Here is a 20,382-nt window from a genome sequence, read left to right as displayed (position 1 = left end):
GAACCTATGCATGGGCAAACTTAAAGCACTCAAATCACGCTACATTAACGTAAATAATAATCTACGTTAATATACGTTACAAGAGAAGGAACAATAGGTTCTCTTCTAACTAGAGGTGTTTATTCTTACAGGTTTTATAACTCTTAGAATAACTCTTGGATTTAGAAATCTCTAGGGTTTCTGATACTTAAGTTGGATGCCAGTTTTTCGTGTCTAATACACAATTTATAGCTTAGACATTAGGTTAAATATGATAATAAGTGGTGAAACTAATTCCACATTTTTCTCCATATTTTTAGACACCATTTTCTTGGTCGGTTGAGATGTTTTAGGATCTCAACAAACTCCCTATTTTTGTGCTAGAATAATTAAATACAATTGAATTATTTGTCGCATAGTTCTCACCACTTATTGGAGAGAATCTCCAAGATTCTTCCATCCAATTAAGTCTTCACACGTCATTAATTAATAACCATTTATTAATAAATATATTCCTAATTAATTACACATGTTGCATGCCACATGCCACACATGTCAATTCGTGAGGATGTATAATTAATTTCGAAATCACAACGATTGTCATATAATATTCGGTCTTAATCTAGAAGTTATTCTAGACTCTTAGGTTGTGTTGACGGGTTCTTTGATTTGCTCATTCAGGGTGAATCGAATATGCCGACCAGACTACTTTCATTTTGGGAATCTTGAACATGACCATAGAGGAATGAGATATACAAAAATGGATTCCATCTTCTAATAAAGAGAGTTAATGTTAGGTTCTCTTGATGAGTCAATTCTGGTACTAGATAATTAATGCGTGTCTTAATCGCTGTAAAATAAATTGTTATTATAACTATAGTCTAGAGATAACAAGGGTCAAACCACAGAGAGCAAATAAATTAATTAACTCTAAATTAATAGATGAATATAAATGAAAGAAAAATAAACAATTAAAAAGGGGGGTTTTTGGTTTTAGAGAAAATAAAAGCAATTAAACAATTAAAATAAAATGGAAAATAATTGATGAAATAATAGATAAAGGAAAATGTCAAGAGCTCGTTCGTCACCACTAAACAATTATATCAAATTATGACAATGACAATGAAATTGTGTACGTATAAACCAACATTTCAAGATAAGAAATTGAAGCGACTAAATATCTCAATTTTCCTAAATTAAATTAAATAACACAAAGCGTATTCAAATACTCTTCTTGTTGACGACAATTGAAATCAAGTATCATACGTCAACCAAACAAGAGCATTAAGAAGAGAAAACAGAATGAACAAAACAATAAAATTTACACGCAAGATTCAATTAACTATGGTTATGTTCTTCATCCTAAATCACAACATCGTATTGGAGAATATTCCAACCTCGAAATTGTAACCTAGTTCTCAATTTTTAACGATTACGCATCAAAATTCTCGAATAACAATATAAACCTATAAATTACATTTATTTTATCACTCCAAACAATATACTAAATTTCATAAAATCAAAGATAAATGGAAGAACAACAACGATTTATAAAAATATGCAAAATCAATTGTCAACGGGAATCATAGTTATCGATTCATAAATAAGGCTTAGAACTCGCCCTTAACCTTAAATAAATTAGCTTGTCATAATAAGAATTTCACACAAAATATTCATAGTTGAAGAGAGAAGAAGAAGAGAACAAAACTAAGAAATTATAAATTACTAGAGAGAAAACTATGAAAGCTAGAGTACAAAGTGTTTTAAAATATAGAATTATGTGTTTTTCTGAGTTTACAAGCCTATTTGTAGAATATGTTAGCAATATTATATTAATATTGACGTACAGGGCCGGTCCGATCTCATCCGTGACCCTAGGCGAATAAACATTTTGGGGCCTTTTGATAACAATAAAAAATAAATATAACATTTTACAGCCAAATTAATTGTTGTAAGCAGTCAAACGCTATTCCATAAATTTTCAAAATTTATAACTACCACCCATAATTAGGAAAATTTCTTAACTCTGAACTTCTTAGGAGATATTGGAGGATGCTCTTGACTGTGACTGATTACTTTTATAAATTTACAATAAATTCCCGAAAGTATTCTGACCCCCAGAGACATCCTTGGAAGAATCCATAGTTCCCAGACCTTTACAATGCACAATATCACCTGCAAGTAATTAGCCATGAAGCTCGAGGAATTAGGTTAATATAAATCCACAATACATTAAAGTCTTTCCACCGGCAAAAAATTTACTTATTCGGATTCCTAGTCAATTTATTTACTGGTATTAGCCTATGGCAAAGTCATGCTATCAAAGACTTATTTAATTAGTTCATGTGGATGCACCATAAAAAGAGAACCTTCGTCGTCTCAAAACCTCTCGTCACTTTATTCTATTTAAAAAAAAAATTACTCTTCCAATGAAAAGCTACAAAGAAGAGAACTAACCAGTCCAACGACCCATAAAGTCATCTTCCTTGAATGGGTGTATAATTCAAAACTAGATCATCAGATTTCTTCCATATGTAAGCTCGCACCGTGGCTAAGCTCATGTCCGGGCCCAAAACCTGATAAAAGAAAGACGAATAAATAATCGTAGATATGCAAAAGAGAGGCTCAACGTCATTTCACTTGGTCCAATAAGAGGGGGGCTGGTTACAACATCAGAGAGAAGTTAGACTGAGCCTTTGCGAGTCCGGAGTGGATGTGCCGTTTCCCGAAGGCCGGCTCGCGAGTGCTCCCGGCTATGGGTTCCGACCACAACCCTCTCTTAATGGATTGTTTCATGCAAGATGATAGAGGTAGTAAACCCTTTAGATTCTATGAAGTGTGGTCCGAAAACCCGGAATGTAGAGAGATTGTGGAAACATGTTGGAGACCCCCGGATGGCGATAGGCGTAGATGGAAGCTTCTCAAGAATTGTGTAGAGGTGGGGAAGAAACTCCAAAAATGGCAAGCTCTTGAGTGGGGAAGTGCGAAGGCGAAAATTAAAGCTCTTGAAGATGAATTGGGAAGGCTCCAAGCTATCTCTCCCTCTTCGGCCGAAATTTCTAGAGAAGACGAAATTAATGGGGAGCTTGTTGGCCTTTATGAGAAGGAAGAGAGAGTTTGGCGCCAAAAGTCTAGAGAGTCTTGGCTAAGACATGGTGACGGTAATACAAGATTCTTTCATACGGCGACGATCATTAGAAGGAAGCGAAACTACATTGGAAGTCTTGTCAAGGAGGACGGCTCTAGAGTCTCATCCCGGAATGACATCGGCTAGCACCTAAATTGTAAGTTCCTTGATCTTTTCTCTTCTTGCAATCCTATTTCCCCGGACGACCTAGAGGGAATTATTGAGCCGGTTTTGAATGAAGAAGATAATCAAGAGTTAGAGAGAGTGCCTATGGATGAAGAGATAAAAGACACGGTTTGGAATGTGCCTAGCCTTAAGGCCCCGGGACCCGACGGGCTGCAAGGTTGCTTTTACAAAAAGTTTTGGGATGTGGTGGGAGAGTCACTTTGTCTTTTTGTTCGCGACTTTTTCGAGGGAAAGGGGTTAGATCACGAGGCAAGCTTTGCGCATATTGTCCTTATCCCGAAGAGTGATGGGGCGGAGACTTTTGACAAGTTTAGACCGATAAGCTTATGTAACTTTTGTTTCAAGGTGATCACGAGGCTTATCACATCCAAGCTTAGAAGAGTGCTCCATAAGATGATATCTCCTTTTCAATCGGCCTTCATTCCCGGAAGGTGGATTGCCGAAAACTCCATTCTTGTTAGAGAAGTAGTGGAAAAAATGAAGAAAAAGAAAGGGAAAAAGGGGCTCATTGGTATCAAAATGGATATGAGTAAGGCCTATGATAGAATGGAATGGAGCTTCGTTTTCAAGGTTCTCCGGAATTTTGGGATGTCGGAGACTATTATTGATAGGATCAAAGAGTGTGTGTGCACGGCTTCTAGCGCGGTTCTTCTCAATGGGAGCCCGATTGAAAGGTTAAAGCTTGGAAGAGGTATTCGCCAAGGAGACCCTCTTTCGCCTTTCCTTTTCATCATCGCCTCGGAAGTGCTAAGTCGGCTTTTGGAGAGAGAAGAAAAGAAAGGGGCTTTCGAGGGCATTCATATTGGAAGGTCGGTTACGAGTATCTCCCACCTTATGTTCGCGGATGACACAATCCTCTTTTGTAACGCGGAAAAAAAGAGGTCGAAGCGGTGTGGAATTGTGTAGACAAATACCTTGCTTGGTCGGGTCAAATGGTGAATTTGTCAAAATCCGGGCTAATGTTCTCAAAAAGTTGCTCGGAGGATATCAAGGCCGAGTTGGGTAATATCCTAAGTATGAAAGAATGTGAGAAAGATATCCTTCATCTCGGGAACCCGCTCTTCGTTGGAAAAAAGAAAGGTGAGAGCTTTGCCTTCCTTAAGAAAAAGGTAGTGGATAGGCTTGAAGGGTGGATGGCTAAAACAATATCTAAGGCCGGGAGAACAACCTTAGTCAAAGCGGTGATCCAAAGTATTCCCGTTTACTCTATGTCGACCTTTAAGCTCCCGGTTTCTTTTTGTCGGAGCCTAGATAAAATGGCAAAAAAAATTTGGTGGAAAGGAGTTGGAGGAGGGAATAGATACATGGCCGTTCTTAAATGGGAAGAGATGTGTAAACCAAAAAAAGAAGGAGGCCTCGGCTTTTGCAAATTTGAGGATATGAACCTCGCTCTTTTAGCTAAGTTGGGATGGAAGCTAACGACTAAAGAGAATTTAGCTTGGGTTGACATATTACTCAAAAAATATGGAGGTGGGGAGAATTTCTTGGCGGCTAAAGTCAAGAACAATCATTCGAAGCTATGGAAAGATCTTTGTGGCACGAGAGAATTGTTGAGAAAAAACTCTTGCTATCTTATTGCTAAAGGAGATGAGGTGGATATCTTCGGTGATCGATGGGTTTATAGGGGCAAGGAAGTTCACGACCTAAGCCAAATGGGCCCAACGGGATACCCGGTTCAGCTGTTACTAGACCAACAGTCCAGGACTTGGAATCCCCAGAACGTGTTGGATATTTGTGGACCGGAGCTTGTAGAGAATATTCTGAAGGTTCCCATCGGAGGTGAAGGGGAAGTGGACAGATTGGTATGGTCGGCGACGGATTCTGGATCCTTCTCTATGAGATCGGCGTTGAGATCGATCCAAAGTGAGGACAATGTTACCCCAGAGATGAATTGGGGAAAACTGTGGCGTTTAAAGATCCATGAGAGAGGCAAGTTATTCCTGTGGAGGATAGCCAAAGAATGCTTTCCATTAGCCCCCCTACTGAAGAGAAGATTGATGATTGACCAAGACAGCTGCAGACTCTGCGGAAGAGAAGAGGAATCGGTGGGGCATCTCTTTTTCTACTGTGAGGAGGTTGTTAGAATGTGGTTTGTTCTGGGGCTGGGGAAGAGGTGGGCTGGTTCCGGGACAGAGAGAGGCACTGAGCTGTTAGACCTCCTGTTGGCAGCGAATGAAGAATGTGAGGACGGGGGCAGTCACCGTGATGAGTTTATGGTGAGGGCTTGGGTGATTCTGGAGGAAATCTAGAGAAGAAGAAATCAGATGGTTATGGAATATGCTACTGTAGATCTCGAGATATCCATCAGAAGAGCAAGTGTGGCGATCTGTGAACATTTGCGAGCTCCACTTGCTGAGAAGGCACTGAACCATCCGGCTAGCAGGTCGCGGGTTTGGCAACGGCCAGATGTGGGTTTGGCTAAAATCAACTCTGATGCCTCTTTCAGGGGTTTCGGAGCCGCGGTGGGCCTGGTTGCCAGAGACAGTAGCGGCGGTTTATTGTGGATGTGGAGCAGCAAGATTCGAGTGTCCTCGGCCATGGAGGCGGAGCTGATCGGAATTCTTCAGGCGTTGCTGGTGGCGAAATTCAGAGGCAACAGGGAGGTCGTGATCGAGGGAGACAACCAGATATTGATAGAAAGTTTGAAGCTGGGTAAAAAATGCCCTTTTTGGTTTTTGAATTCGTTGGATACAAAGATTCTTAATGTTTCTATTTCTTTCTCTCTCGCATTTATTTTAATTGGGTTGTGAGGGCTTCGAACTCAGCTGCTAATGCCTTGTGCCAGTGCGCAGCGAGAGACGGAGAACCCGGATTTTGTAATCTGAACTTGGCTCCGGTACCTGTCCGGGAAGCCATTATTGCTGATGCCGTTGTGGCTAATGGAAGTTTTTCTTCGCCTTAACCTGTGCGAGGGGGTGGTTAAAAAAAACATCCAAGCAATTTAACAAGTTTATGATGGAAAGCCAGGAATAAGAATGCCTTCCAATCCAACAGCATATTTACGAAATTATAGAGTTTCAACCCAATTTAGTTAAGAGTCATTCAGATTTCAGAGAAATCTGCTCCAGTATTTTTATATAGAGAAATTTGCATACTCACATGCACTAACTAAAACCTATACTAGGCTATACACACTAAAAATCTTTTCTCTTTTCTATGTGCGGTCAACTCTATGAATGGAAACTTACTTTATGAATTCTCAATATACGAGGTGGGCTCAACTTTCCTTGCGTTAGGATCTGAACTGTTGAACCTTCGCATGGCTGTAGATAAAAGCTGCATCTGTGCATATAAAATAAAATATAACAAAAAATCTATCAATATTTACACTGTAAGAAAATAATATCGACAAAAGTTGGATAGTTTATAGACACGCAGGGTAAATTCAAACCAGAGAGAAGGAAATCCCTAAGTCTCAAATCTCAATCTCAAGTAAAAATTTGGGGAGAAATTTCTAATTCCTCACCTTGATTCGAATCGAATCCCTTTTCTAATTCCTCACCTTGATTTGAATCGAATCCGTTCTTAGAAATTTTGGCTCGGTGCTGGGTGCCGGCTAGGTCGGACTCGGACGCTCGGTGCTGACCAGCTCCCTTCACTTGACGTGCGCGCGGAGGAGATGGCGCAGAGGACGTTTGGGTCGCGCGGAGGCGGAGGAGTCGTTCGTTTGGGCCGCTGAGGCGGAGGAGAAGCTCTTCGCAGGTGGCTCTTCGTTTGGGTCGCGTGACTCGCATCGTTAGGTTAGGCGGAAGAGAGGCTTGTTGCCTCATTCATTAAATAGGAAAAAAAAAAATTTGGGTGCCCTTCCAAATCCGGGGCCCTAGGCTTGGGCCTAGCCCGCCTTAGCCCAGGGCCGGCCTTGTTGACGTAAATAAAGTAAGACACTTTGCATGGAAAGAAAAAATACACGTAAAATAATTACAAATAACCAGGTAAACCTTAAAACCGGAAAACCCAAAAACGGGGAAAATAGTCGAGGCCCGTTGGACGGTTTCCTTGAAGCTTTTTATCGCCCTCCCACGGATTCTGGAAAAATGAGCGAAAGCCTCCCAAGATACAACGACTAGCAGAGGCAAGCTTTGCACCAAAAAACTTGACTCTCGGCGAACTGGAACCTGTGCGAAAACTATCACCACGACAAAGCAAAAGAAAAGAATTTCTGGGGAAGAGAGAGCTCGGGAACAGTGGGGAAACAATGGAATTCGTATCTCCTGAATGAGAGCTGAAGCCTCTTTATATAGGCCAAGGCTACGTCGGTTTGAAGTTCAGAAACGTCCAGCCTTAAAGGCATTAAACGCAGGCTATTACCACCATTTAACACACCGTTTTGAATTCAAAACCACGCGAACAGTCCAACGTTTTCAGCCTTAATGGCATTATTACACAGCCATAATGCGCACTTAAAGCTCAAAAACCATTGAATTGAAGCATACAAACCGTTGGCTTTAATTCTCAAACGTACGCTTCGTCACTTCGTCCGGTCGAGCTCGTCCAGTCGAGCTCGTCCAATCGAGCTGGAATGACTTCGTCACTTCGTCCAGTCGACCTCGCCCAGTCGAGCTGGAATGACTTCGTCACTTAGTCCAGTCGACCTTGCCTAGTCGAGCTGGAATGACTTCGTCACTTCGTCCAGTCGAGCTGGAATGACTTCGTCACTTCGTCCAGTCGACCTCGTCACTTCCTCATTCACCTTAGGTCCGATTTTGGCAAACAAATATTCAATTTTATAGCCCTCGTTACGAGGAATCCGTATCACTTGGAATTATTCAATTCCGATCGAACCCACTCAAATTGTTGCCATAAATCAGCCATCCACATGTTAATAAATAATATTTATTAACATTATTCCAACAATCCCCCACATGAATGAAATAGAGACGACAATTATAAAGACACGACTCGATGTGGTGATAGATTCTACGGTCAGTACCAGTATAGGATAGGTAGGCAGGGCCTTTGAACCTTCCCTCAGAAAGATATGCCATCTTTACTGACTACTCAGTAGACACGTTGTCCTTGAACTGTTAGTCGTTTTGTATAAACGATAAACATATCCCCCACTGATATCTCCCTGACACAGGTTCAGTTCTCATGGTTATGTTCATTTTGACCCTGAACATCAGCCTGGTTCTGCAAGAGTTTCTAAAGAATTAAGATCAATTAATTCTCTTTCGAAGCGGGCCTACTTCTCTCTCACATAGGTGATTCTTCTATCAAGAGTAATCCCGAATTACTCATTCGGAATCTCAACAATCCGATTTCACAGAATCATTAAAAGCTCTAAGCTTAACCTCGTACGGGAGTCTCACTATTTTAATATAGGAATAGGACTTGGGGTTTTCCCCCACAGTGACCTCACATAGCCTTTGACAGTTAGGTTGTCCCTTTGAACCAAGATCTTGGGATCTCCAGTCATCATGGTTGGGTTTCCTTTGCCTTGGCTTTATTTGCCATGGGCTTTAGCCCCATTCCTTTGGATGTCTTCTCTACTTGGTCCCTATTTAACCCTTTGATTAGTGGATCCGCAATATTCTCTTTGGACCTAACATAGTCAATACTAATGACTCCAGATGAGAGAAGTTGTCTAATGGTATTATGTCGTCGACGGATATGTCTAGACTTACCATTATACATCACATTATGTGCCCTACCAATGGCAGATTGGTTATCACAATATACACATATTGCAGGCATAGGTTTTGTCCAATTAGGAATATCCTCCACAAAGTTCCTTAGCCATTCAGCTTCTTCTCCACATTTATCCAATGCAACAAACTCAGATTCCATCGTGGATCTTGTTATCACAGTTTGTTTGGAGGATTTCCAAGATATGGCCGCACCTCCCAGAGTGAATACATAACCACTCGTGGCTTTTGAATCTTGAATATCAGATATCCAACTTGCATCAGTGTACCCTTCAATTACTTCAGGATATCTTGTGTAGTGTAGACCATGATCACGAGTGAATCGTAGATACCTCAATACTCTTACGATTGCTTTCCAGTGTTCAGCACTTGGATTACTCGTATATCGAGCTAGTCTACTCACGGTGTAGGCTAAATCCGGTCTCGTGCAACTCATCAAGTACATGAGACTGCCTATCACTCTAGCATATTCAATTTGAGAGATGCTTTCACCTTTATTCTTAGACAAGTGTTGACTAATGTCTATGGGAGTTCTCGAGACTCCAGAATCGTCCTTTCCAAACTTGTCTAGAATTTTATCAACATAGTGTGTTTGATCCAGTACAATCCCATTGGGTGTTCGGGTAATCTTGATCCCCAGAATTACATCAGAAATCCCCAGATCTTTCATATCGAACCTTGAGTTCAATATATCTTTTGTGGATTGGACCATACGATCATTACTCCCCACTATGAGCATGTCATCTACATATAAACACAGAATCACATATCCATGTTCAGTGGTTTTAATGTACACACATTTGTCACACTCGTTGATCTTAAATCCATTTGACATCATAACGTTGTCAAAATTTTCATGCCATTGCTTTGGGGCTTGTTTAAGGCCATAAAGAGACTTGACTAGTTTACAGACTTTCTTTTCTTGTCCAGGTGCAATACAACCCTCAGGTTGATTCATATAGATCTCTTCTTCGAGATCTCCATTAAGAAAGGCTGTTTTTACATCCATTTGATGAATTTCAAGATTGCGTAATGCAGCAACTGCAATTATCAATCTAATAGAAGTTATTCTCGTCACAGGAGAATAAGTGTCACTGTAATCAACACCCTCTTGTTGTTTATACCCTTTGATTACCAGTCGTGCCTTATATTTATCAATTGAGCCATCGACTTTCATCTTCCTCGTAAAGATCCACTTAGATCCAAGCGTTTTACTTCCTGGAGGAAGATCAACCAACTCCCAAGTGTGGTTTTGCATGATAGAGTCTATTTCACTTCTTATGGCTTCTTTTCATAAGTGACCCTCAACAGAGTTCATTGCCTCTTTATAATTTAGAGGTGGAGCCTCTAACATATAGGTGAAAAAATCAGAACCAAAAGATTTTTCTACCCTCGCTCGCTTGCTTCGTCTAAGTCCCTCAGACTCTATCTCTTCTTCGGACTCTTCATCATTATCTTGAGTTATTTCCTCAATATCCTCAAGAAATTGGTTTGATGAACTCGGTTCAACTTCCTTAGACTTATAAGGAAATACATGTTCAAAGAACGAAGCATTTTTAGATTCCATAATTGAATCATTGTGTATATCGGGGTTTTTCAAGTCATACACAAGGAATCTATATGCATTACTATGGTGTGAGTACGCAATGAAGATACAATCTACAGTTTTTGGTCCTATCTTCATTTTCTTTGGAGCGGGAGCCATTACTTTGGCCAAGCACCCCCACATTCGCAAGTATTTATAGGAAGGCCTCTTTCCTACAAATAGCTCAGACGGAGACTTATCATCCTTCTTTCGGGGTATCTTGTTCAGAAGATAATTTGCAGACAAGATCGCTTCCCCTCACATTTGTTGGGGTAACCCAGAACTAAACAACATCGCATTCATCATCTCCTTGAGAGTGCGATTCTTACGTTCGGCCACGCCGTTTGATTGAGGAGAATAAGGTGGAGTGACTTCGTGAATAATTCCATGTTGTGCACAAAAGGCACCAAATGGTTCAACATATTCACCTCCTCAATCACTTCGCACTTTCTTAATCTTCTTATTAAGTTGATTCTCAACTTCCAATTTGTATATGGCGAATTTCTCAATTGCTTCATCTTTGCTTTTAAGCAAATATATGTAACAATATTTTGTACAATCGTCAATAAAAGTCACAAAATATTTATTACCACCTCTCGTGGGCATGAACCTTAAATCACATAAATCGGTATGGATTAAGTCGAGAGGTTCATTACTTCTTTCAACACGATGAAAGGATGTTCTTGTTAATTTTGCTTCAACACAAATTTCACATTTATGATTTGAGTCAATATTAAATTTTGGAATACACTCCAAATTAATCAATTTCCTCAGTGTGTCATAATTTACATGACCTAGCCTACCATGCCATAAATTAGACGACTCAATCATATAAGCGGAAGAAGAACTTTTATTCACCTCTTTTGCCTTGATGGCCATTACATTCATTTTGACCATGCCATTCTTGACATAGCCCTTGCCCACATACATGCCATTCTTAGACAATACAAGTTTTTGAGACTCTAAAACCATCCTAAAACCATGGTTATCCAGCACAGTCCCAGAGATAAGATTCTTCCGCATATCCGGCACGTAGAGAACTTTGGTGAGCTTCATCTCCTTCCCAGAGGTCATCTTCAAGAAGACTTCACCTTCCCCCTTGACTTCAGAGGTGGCAGAGTTGCCCATGAACAACTTTTCTCCATCTCCTAGCAGCTCAAGGGTGGAGAAGGAGTTCTTGTCAGCGCAGATGTGGCGGAAGTGTCCAGCCACCACTCCTTCGGGTTCGAGTCAATCATGTTGACCTCGAAGACCACAGCGACGAGGAGGTCATTATCATCCTCCATGACATTGGCCTCATTCTTCTTCTTTGGCTTTCTACAATCGGCAGCTTGGTGACCAACCTTGTCGCAATTGTAGCATTTACCAACAATCTTTTGTTGGTACTTCTTCTTGAACGTCCCTCCCTTGACTCCAAGTTTGTGGGCGTGCTTCTTCCCCTTCGAGTTCTCGCCATGTTCGATGACATTGGCTCGCTCGGAGACGGTTCTCAGTCTTTTATCAGAGCCACGGTTGTCTTCCTCGATTCAGAGGCGAACAACCAAGTCTTCAAGACTCATCTCATTTCGCTTGTGCTTGAGGTAGTTCTTGAACTCCTTCCACCCCGGTGGTAATTTCTCAATTACGGAGGCAACTTGGAAAGACTCGCTAATGGTCATTCCCTCGGCTTGAACCTCATGGAAAATGAGTTGAAGCTCTTGCACTTGACTCACAACAGTCTTCGTGTCCACCATTTTGTACTCTAGGAAGCGACCCACAATGTACTTCTTAGAGCCCGCATCCTCGGTTTTGTACTTTCGATCCAACGAATCCCAAATCTCTTTAGACAAGGCTTTTGAGCTATACAAGTTGTATAAAGAGTCGGCGAGACAATTTAACACGTGGTTACGACAAAGGTAGTCGGATTTGTTCCACCCCACATAGGCCCGAAGCACTTGTGGGTCGGCTTCACCCTCATGAGGAGTGGCCGGAGGATCTTCGGTCAAAAACCGAGCAAGTCCTATGGTCGTCAGGAAGAAGACCATCTTTTGTTGCCAACGTTTGAAGTTGAGCCCGTCAAACTTCCCCAGCCTCTCGGCCGTCATCACCGTGGGAGGCCCTTGAGCCACACCCATGTTTGGAGCATCTAGGCCCAAACCCGCCATCGGTTGAACGAGACCCGCAGGTCCGTTCCCGTCCGTAGCCGCCATCGAGCCTTGTCCCACAGCCACGGGGATTTGGCCAATGTTGATCAAGTTCGTCGGGTTGTTCACCAAGGAGGGATTGTAATTGACGTTCCCTCCAACATTCACGTTCATCGAGTCGTTCACGTTAGACATATTTCTACAAAAGAAATTCAGAATTAGTAATCTTCAAAACAAATCCGGGAATAATGGAAAACAATTATTTTTTCCTTCCTCGCAACCTGTCTCAAACTAGATAAAAAAGCTTCAAGATTGTTAGCAATATTATATTAATATTGACGTAAATAACGTAAGACACTTTGCATGGAAAGAAAAAATACACGTAAAATAATTACAAATAACCAGGTAAACCTTAGAACCGGAAAACCCAAAAACGGGGAAAATAGTCGAGGCCCGTTGGACGGTTTCCTTGAAGCTTTTTATCGCTCTCCCACGGATGCTGGAAAAATGAGCGAAAGCCTCCCAGGACACAACGACTAGCAGAGGCAAGCTTTGCACCAAAAAACTTGACTCTCGGCGAACTGGAACCTGTGCGAAAACTATCACCACGACAAAGCAAAAGAAAAGAATTTCTGGGGAAGAGAGAGCTCGGGAACAGTGGGGAAACAATGGAATTCGTATCTCATGAATGAGAGCTGAAGCCTCTTTATATAGGCCAAGGCTACGTCGGTTTGAAGTTCAGAAACGTCCAGCCTTAAAGGCATTAAACGCAGGCTATTACAACCATTTATACACCGTTTTGAATTCAAAACCATGCGAACAGTCCAACGTTTTCAGCCTTAATGACATTATTACACAGCCATAATGCGCACTTAAAGCTCAAAAACCATTGAATTGAAGCATACAAACCGTTGGCTTTAATTCTCAAACGTACGCTTCGTCACTTCGTCTGGTCGAGCCCGTCCAGTCGAGCTGGAATGACTTCGTCACTTCGTCCAGTCGACCTCGCCCAGTCGAGCTGGAATGACTTCGTCACTTCGTCCAATCGACCTTGCCTAGTCGAGCTGGAATGACTTCGTCACTTCGTCCAGTCGACCTTGCCCAGTCGAGCTGGAATGACTTCATCACTTCGTCCAGTCGACCTCGTCACTTCCTCATTCACCTTAGGTCCGATTTTGGCAAACAAATATTCAATTTTATAGCCCTCGTTACGAGGAATCCGTATCACTTGGAATTATTCAATTCCGATGAGTGGAACCCACTCAAATTGTTGCCACAAATCAGCCATCCACATGTTAATAAATAATATTTATTAACATTATTCCAACGGAATACACATAACTAAGAATCAGAAATAAAAGACAGGGTTAAAAATAGGCAAAACTGAAGTTAACTAGAAATGAAAATATGCAATATATGAAAAAATAAACGTGAAACAAAATAAAAAATATATTAATGAGTTCATAATAAGATCCAATATAAATCTTTCTCTAAAGTCAAGTACACAGAAGCCGATCGAACAACAAATCAAAAATAGATACATTTTCTTTGAAAGCTCATGTACATGAAAAAATATTTTAGCTCTGATGCGTAAATTATGGTCACTTACTTTGGGTAGCTTGTCCAGATTGGATTATGCAAAAAATTAACTTAGTTTCTCTTTTGTTTAACATGTTAAACCAAATTGATCACACACATATCAAATTACTCGAATCAAACTGCAAGAAAGAGTCAAAGGGTCCTACTAAGCTTGTAATGACGTCTAAGGCCCGAGTCAAAAGAGTTTGGTAAGAGAAATTTCATTTTCTAGACTCAAAAACTATGAAAATATCACCATTAGACCCGTTACTTAAAAAATATCCAAAATTGGATTTTTGGACACATTTCGGACAGAAATACCCTTACAAGACCATATAACACTACTAAAAAAAATTCATTCTCTACTTCTCTCATTCTCTCTCATTCACTATCATTTTTTCATCATTTCGCGTATCCAATTGGTGTAATTCCTTCAAAATGGGTAAGTATGCTTCTCCATTCATCTTTTATTGCTTTAGTCATATAGCTTGTATAGAAAAAATATAGTTGGTAGATGTAGGTTAAAATTTCCGGAGTTTAACGTTATTTCCGATGAATTCCGACCTTTTCGGATGAAAATCATGTAAAAATTCCGATGAAATTTAAGCCAATATTCCGACAAATTCCAACAATTTCCGACACTTTCCGACAAATTCCGACATTTTCCGACAAGACCAATTTTCCGATGGTTTCTGACAGTTTCCGACCGGTTCCGACCAATTCCGATGAGTTTGGAAAAAATCAAAGTTTACTGCATTTTTGTGATATTTCTTGCAGTTTTATTGATGGTTAGCGGCACGTGGGAGAGAAATGGACACTTATACGTGTTCAAAAACGCGAGAACATTTCCGCTTGAAGTTTCGAAAGAGACAACCTACATGGAGTTAGTCGACAATGTGTACAAGAGAGTCGATACAGACAGATCAAAGTATGACTTAAAGTTTCAAGTTCCATATGAGGCTGGTAATATGCCAATTGAGCCTGCTTTGTTGAAGGACGATATGGACGTTAAGTATTATACGAAGAATAAAAGTCGTAGAAGTTATGCACTTTGTGTAACTTTGGTATCGAAAGAAGTCAGGGCGTTAACTCCACAAAAAAAGATAAAGGGAAAAATGTGATTAAAGAAGAATTGTCTCGTGTTGAAGTCAACAAGAGACAACATAATCTTATTACAAATGATCGAGATGATAATCATGAGTTCAACAGTCGAATAGATGACCGAGACGATGAAGTATACAAGCGTGATAGATATGACTACCACAACAACGATCTGGATGATGAGGACAAGTTTGACGTAGATGATGGAAACAACTGTGACAAAGGAACAGAATTTTAAGAGTTCGTGAACACTGAAGAATATGAAGATTTTGTAAAACATTTTACAGTACCATCGGGACAGGGTGAACCATCGAGACACGGTGAACAATCATGTAACCCTCATAAAGTTGTACCACCAACAGATTGCGTGCCTTACTCATGGAAAGCCCCTGAGTTCACAACCGATGATTTTGTCAAGGAAGAACATAATGACGATCCAAGTCGGTTGCCAAATTCTTCGACAGGTATTAAGAATGAGATGTACTTATATTCTTAAATGAAAAATGTAATGTTATATGTATTATAACCATTGAATGTAATAGGTAGCACAGAAGAAATATACCTTGGGAAGGAGTTTGAGTCCAAGAAGCAGATGAAGTAAGAGATTCATGTTTTTGCTCTAAAAAATAATTTCGAGTTTAGAGTGAAATCCTCTTCGAGAAGTAGATGGTATGTCATATGCAAAAATGAGATGTGCACTTGGAAGCTGATGGGTGTTGTGCAGTGGTCTGAAATGTGGCAGATTACGTCGTACGAGAGTAGACATTCTTGTGCGCGTGTGGTTCGAACAGAAGGACATAGAGGAGCTGCACCATGGGTTATTGGTCACGTCTTTAAAGATAAGTACAATATTAGCTCTATGGCTGAGTATTCGGCACATAACGTAAGAGAGGAAGTCAAGACAAGATGGGGTGTTGACATCTCGTACTTGAAAGCTTGGAGAACCAGGGAGAAAACAATTTCATACGTAAGGGGTACGCCAAAAGAATCTTATCAGAACTAAGCATCTTGGCTATACATGTTGGAGCAGAAGAACCCTTGGACTCTGACTGCGTTTGTGAAAGATGGCGATAGATTCAAGTACGCGTTCTTTTCTATTAGGGCGTGTCGTAGAGGATTCAAGTCTTGTCGACCGGTGATATCACTAGACGGTTCATTTTTGAAGACAAAATACGGTGGACAGTTGTTATGCGCAATTGCGATGGATGCTAATTCACAATTATATCCACTTGCATTCGGGGTAGTAGATAGCGAGTGTCATGCTTCGTGGATTTGGTTTTTGAGAAAGTTGAGAGAAGCTATCGGTGAAGACGTTGAAGAGTTGGTGTTCATATCCGATTGACATGTTAGCATCATACGTGCGGCCTACCACAACTACTTGGAATCCCATGCGAGCATAATGCCATTGCATCTGCACAACACAGGAGTGTCGACATCTATTCTTTATGCAGTCCTTTCTATTCGAAGGAAACATGGATTGAGATGTACAAGGAATCCATATATCCTGTTGGGAACGAAGACCAATGGAACGTTCCGGATGACATAAAGAACATGAAGGTGTCAGAACCAATTGAAAAGAAACAAGCCGGTCGACCGAAGAAAAGTAAACAAGGAAGGCGCAGGGTCAATCGTTATCCTTCGCAAGGCGAAAAAGTTGTTATTCACTGCAAATGTGGTGGTATGGGCCATAACAGGAAGACGTGCACTTGGAGAGAGTGACAACATTTATCTTTTATTTTGTTTGTTTTGAATTAAAGACGCATTTCTATGTTGCCAACTTTTGTACGTGTTTTGTTGAATATTTGTAGTTTAAGGTGAACTTCGTCTTTATGTAATTTCATATAATTTATATTTACTATTTATCATATATTTTCATAGCGAACATTAACATAACATTTTAAAATATTTAATGACACAAAAATATCCAAATATTTAATGAATACATATCATCGCGCTTCTAATTGGAAAAATAAATCGGTCGACCATTTCTTCCTGAACGTCCTCATGTTCTCGCTTAGAAGTGTATCGAACCCCACGCCAACAAGGATGTGCTCCACATACTTGATTGCGAACATCCCGCAATCACCACTGAAAGACAAAACCACAAAATTACCGTATCTGGAATTGAACTTACCGTATCTGTTAGCCATTTTCCATTTTCCAAAAGAAGCTTGAAGAAGTCGGTCTCCACATCAGTGACCTTCACATAAACTCGGCCCAAGAACTTTCCCTCAAGTTTAGAAGTGCGGGTCCACTTCACGCAGTCATTCCAATCAGAAGTTTTTGGTTCCTTCAATGGTCTGAACGGCGTTACCCGTACCTCTGAGGAGTATTTCGGCCGCGTCGGGTCCGTGAAATCGGAGGGAAAAGTATCTTTTCGGTGACGCTTCTGAGATGGTGTTCGTACCGAGTCGCTTTCCGACCTCAGCCTCTTCTACGCTAGGGTTGACAATGGTAGCGTATTTTCCGATACATCGAGCCGTCGTGAACGTTTCCTTTTCGGAGAGGGTGGCTTCTTCGACGATGGAGTCGAAGAAGGCGGTATTGTCGAAGAGGACGGCTTCTTCGACGATGAAGTCGAGTAAGGCACCTTTGTCGAAGAGGACGGCTGTGAAGGAGGAGGAGGAGGAGGAGGTGGTGGTGGAGGAGGAGGAGGAGGTGGTGGAGGAGGACTAGGAGAACTAGGAGGACTAGGGGGATCAGGAGGACCAGGAGGAGGAGGACTACGCGATCGATGTCGACGGCGTGAACCAGCTTGCGTAGTTGGTAACGGCCCCGGAGGTAAACCCGTCACGTCCTCGAACATGATGTTTATCTTCTCAAGCATGTCAAGCTATAAATTGTGACACAAAATACTGAATAAGAAACTAAACATTTATAGAACCGACTGATTAGAAACTTATTTATTATACGAAAATTAATACTAACCTGATCTTGTCTCATTCTTTCTAGCCTGCGACCGTTCGTACTCAGTGCTCTCAAGACGGTTGCTTGAGAATGTATCATTTGATTCCACATATCCTCCGTCAAAGCCCACGGAGCAGGATGATCGGATCGAGCGGGAGGTGCGGGATGATCGTGACTTTCGGGAGGAGCGGGATGATCGGGACGAGCGGGAGGTGCGGGATGATCGGGACGTTCGAACTGAAATGAATAATAATAAATAAACTACTTACTCATTAATAAATGATAAACTAATCACTTATTAATAAATAATCTAGCCTAACTAATTAATAAATTATATAAGTATAAAATTTATTAGTAAATAATCTAGTAACTAATTAATAAATTATAAACTAATCACTAATTAATAAATAAACTAGAACTTACGTCGGCTTCGTCATCGTCTTCATCACTCCACAACTTCTCCTCTTCGTCTTGTCTGAGCACGCCGGCTTCTTTCGCCGTTGACTCTACTAAGTCAATCTCTTCCTCGATATTACGTGGCTCAACCATGTCTTCGCCTTCAGTCGGATAGAGTGATTGAATGAGTTGCGTCTCTAGTAGCTCGAAGAACTCGCGCTCTCCGGTCCGTGGTCTCAACATCTGAAAAACACCGAGCTACAAGACAACAAAATTTATTAAAATTTATAAGTTAGATAATTGTAGTTATAAAATATTTTTAAAAATTATAAATTACCGTTTTTTTGAGCAAAATCTTCTCGACGTCCTTGCGCGTGATCACTCGAGTGCTTGACCAAGAATTCATCCTCGGTACTCGAACACCGGCATTATTCCCGAACTGCTGACCAATCTCTGGGATCGACTCGAACGCCCAATATTGCACCGCGTGCAAATTCCCTGATAAGGAATACTTCGCCTCCTTCTGTAGGACATTCTCTTTGAGAGATTTCTCCTTTACTCGTTTGTAGTACCGCAGCAAGTTTACTGAGAGGGAAGACATCGTCTCAGCCCACGAGATGTTCCCCCATGGCAGAGAATAGAAGAACGGCAAATCCTCAACCATGTATAGGTACTTGTCGTTGACTGCCTTGTTGTGTTCTAGTCCGAGGAGATATCTCAAGACAAACACACATAATCCAAGCTTGTACGCGTCGTTTAGATCTTGACATGTCTTGAACGCGCTAATCAAGGCGTCGAACTTGGCGTTTGACACGCCGTTCAAGTAATCTTTAATGAGCCTATCGCTCCTCCGCTCATTCTGCTCCTCCTTCGATGGACCATCTTCCATGCTCATTCCGGTTATCAATGCGTATTCGAGTCTCCCGAATCTCACGCGTTTATTTCCTATTCCGAAATGAATCTCCCCCATTTTTGTTGGATGGATCTTACGTAGAAGAAGAGAGTTTAGAAGTACCGTAGAAAAGTTTAGTGTGCTCCCTTCGAAGAATTGAGCGAACGGACTCTCCGCGACCCTTTGAAGTAGACCGAGATCGGTGAATTTTTCTTTCACCGTCTTAAAATGCCCCGAACCACCGTATGTGATTCGACCGGCAAAGTCGTGGTCGCATAAATACGTCAATTTATCCTACATATTTAATTATCACAAAATATTAATAGAATTAAACATAACTCCAAGAATTCATAATTAAAAAAAAAACAATCTTCATAACTCCAAGAATTCATAATTAAAAAAAACTAATTATATAAAACAACTAATTAGTATGTTGTTCATCATTTAAAAAATATACTTACAAAAAACAATGGTTGTTCATCATTTAAAAAATCTACTTACAAAAAACAACTAATTAGTTTGTTGTTCATAATAAAAAAACAATTAATCATTAATTAGAAAAAAACAACTATTTATGATGTTCATAATTAAAAAAAACTAACCATTAATTACACAAACAACTAATTAGATTAATTATGTTGTTCATCATTTAAATAAAATACAAAAAACTCTTTATTTATCTTAAATTATTTATAATAAAAAAATAAAAAAATAAAAAAAAAAACTCTCGGAATCGGGTCGGAAACTGTTGGAACCATCGGAGACTGTCGGAAGAGGTCGGAAAACGTCGGAATCGGTCGGAAATTTCCGATGAATACCATCAGAATTCATCGGAAACTGTCGGATCCGACAGTTTCCGATGA

General features: G+C 40.6%; 1 protein-coding gene across 1 annotated transcript; it reads left to right on the top strand.

Annotated features, from left to right (window-relative positions):
- The first annotated feature begins 2,734 nt into the window (after nt 1-2,734).
- LOC149402273 (uncharacterized) lies at nt 2,735-3,253 on the top strand. The gene has a single exon (XM_089608299.1). It carries the CDS (start codon nt 2,735-2,737, stop codon nt 3,251-3,253), a length of 519 nt encoding a protein of 172 aa, XP_089464425.1.
- Nucleotides 3,254-20,382: the final 17,129 nt, after the last annotated feature.

Source organism: Urtica dioica, chromosome 3 (assembly GCF_054948205.1).
Source record: "Urtica dioica subsp. dioica isolate 48M chromosome 3, U.dioica_male_clone48M_v1_H2, whole genome shotgun sequence".
Taxonomy (NCBI): Eukaryota; Viridiplantae; Streptophyta; class Magnoliopsida; order Rosales; family Urticaceae; genus Urtica; species Urtica dioica.
This window is presented reverse-complemented; position numbering and strand designations above follow the sequence as displayed.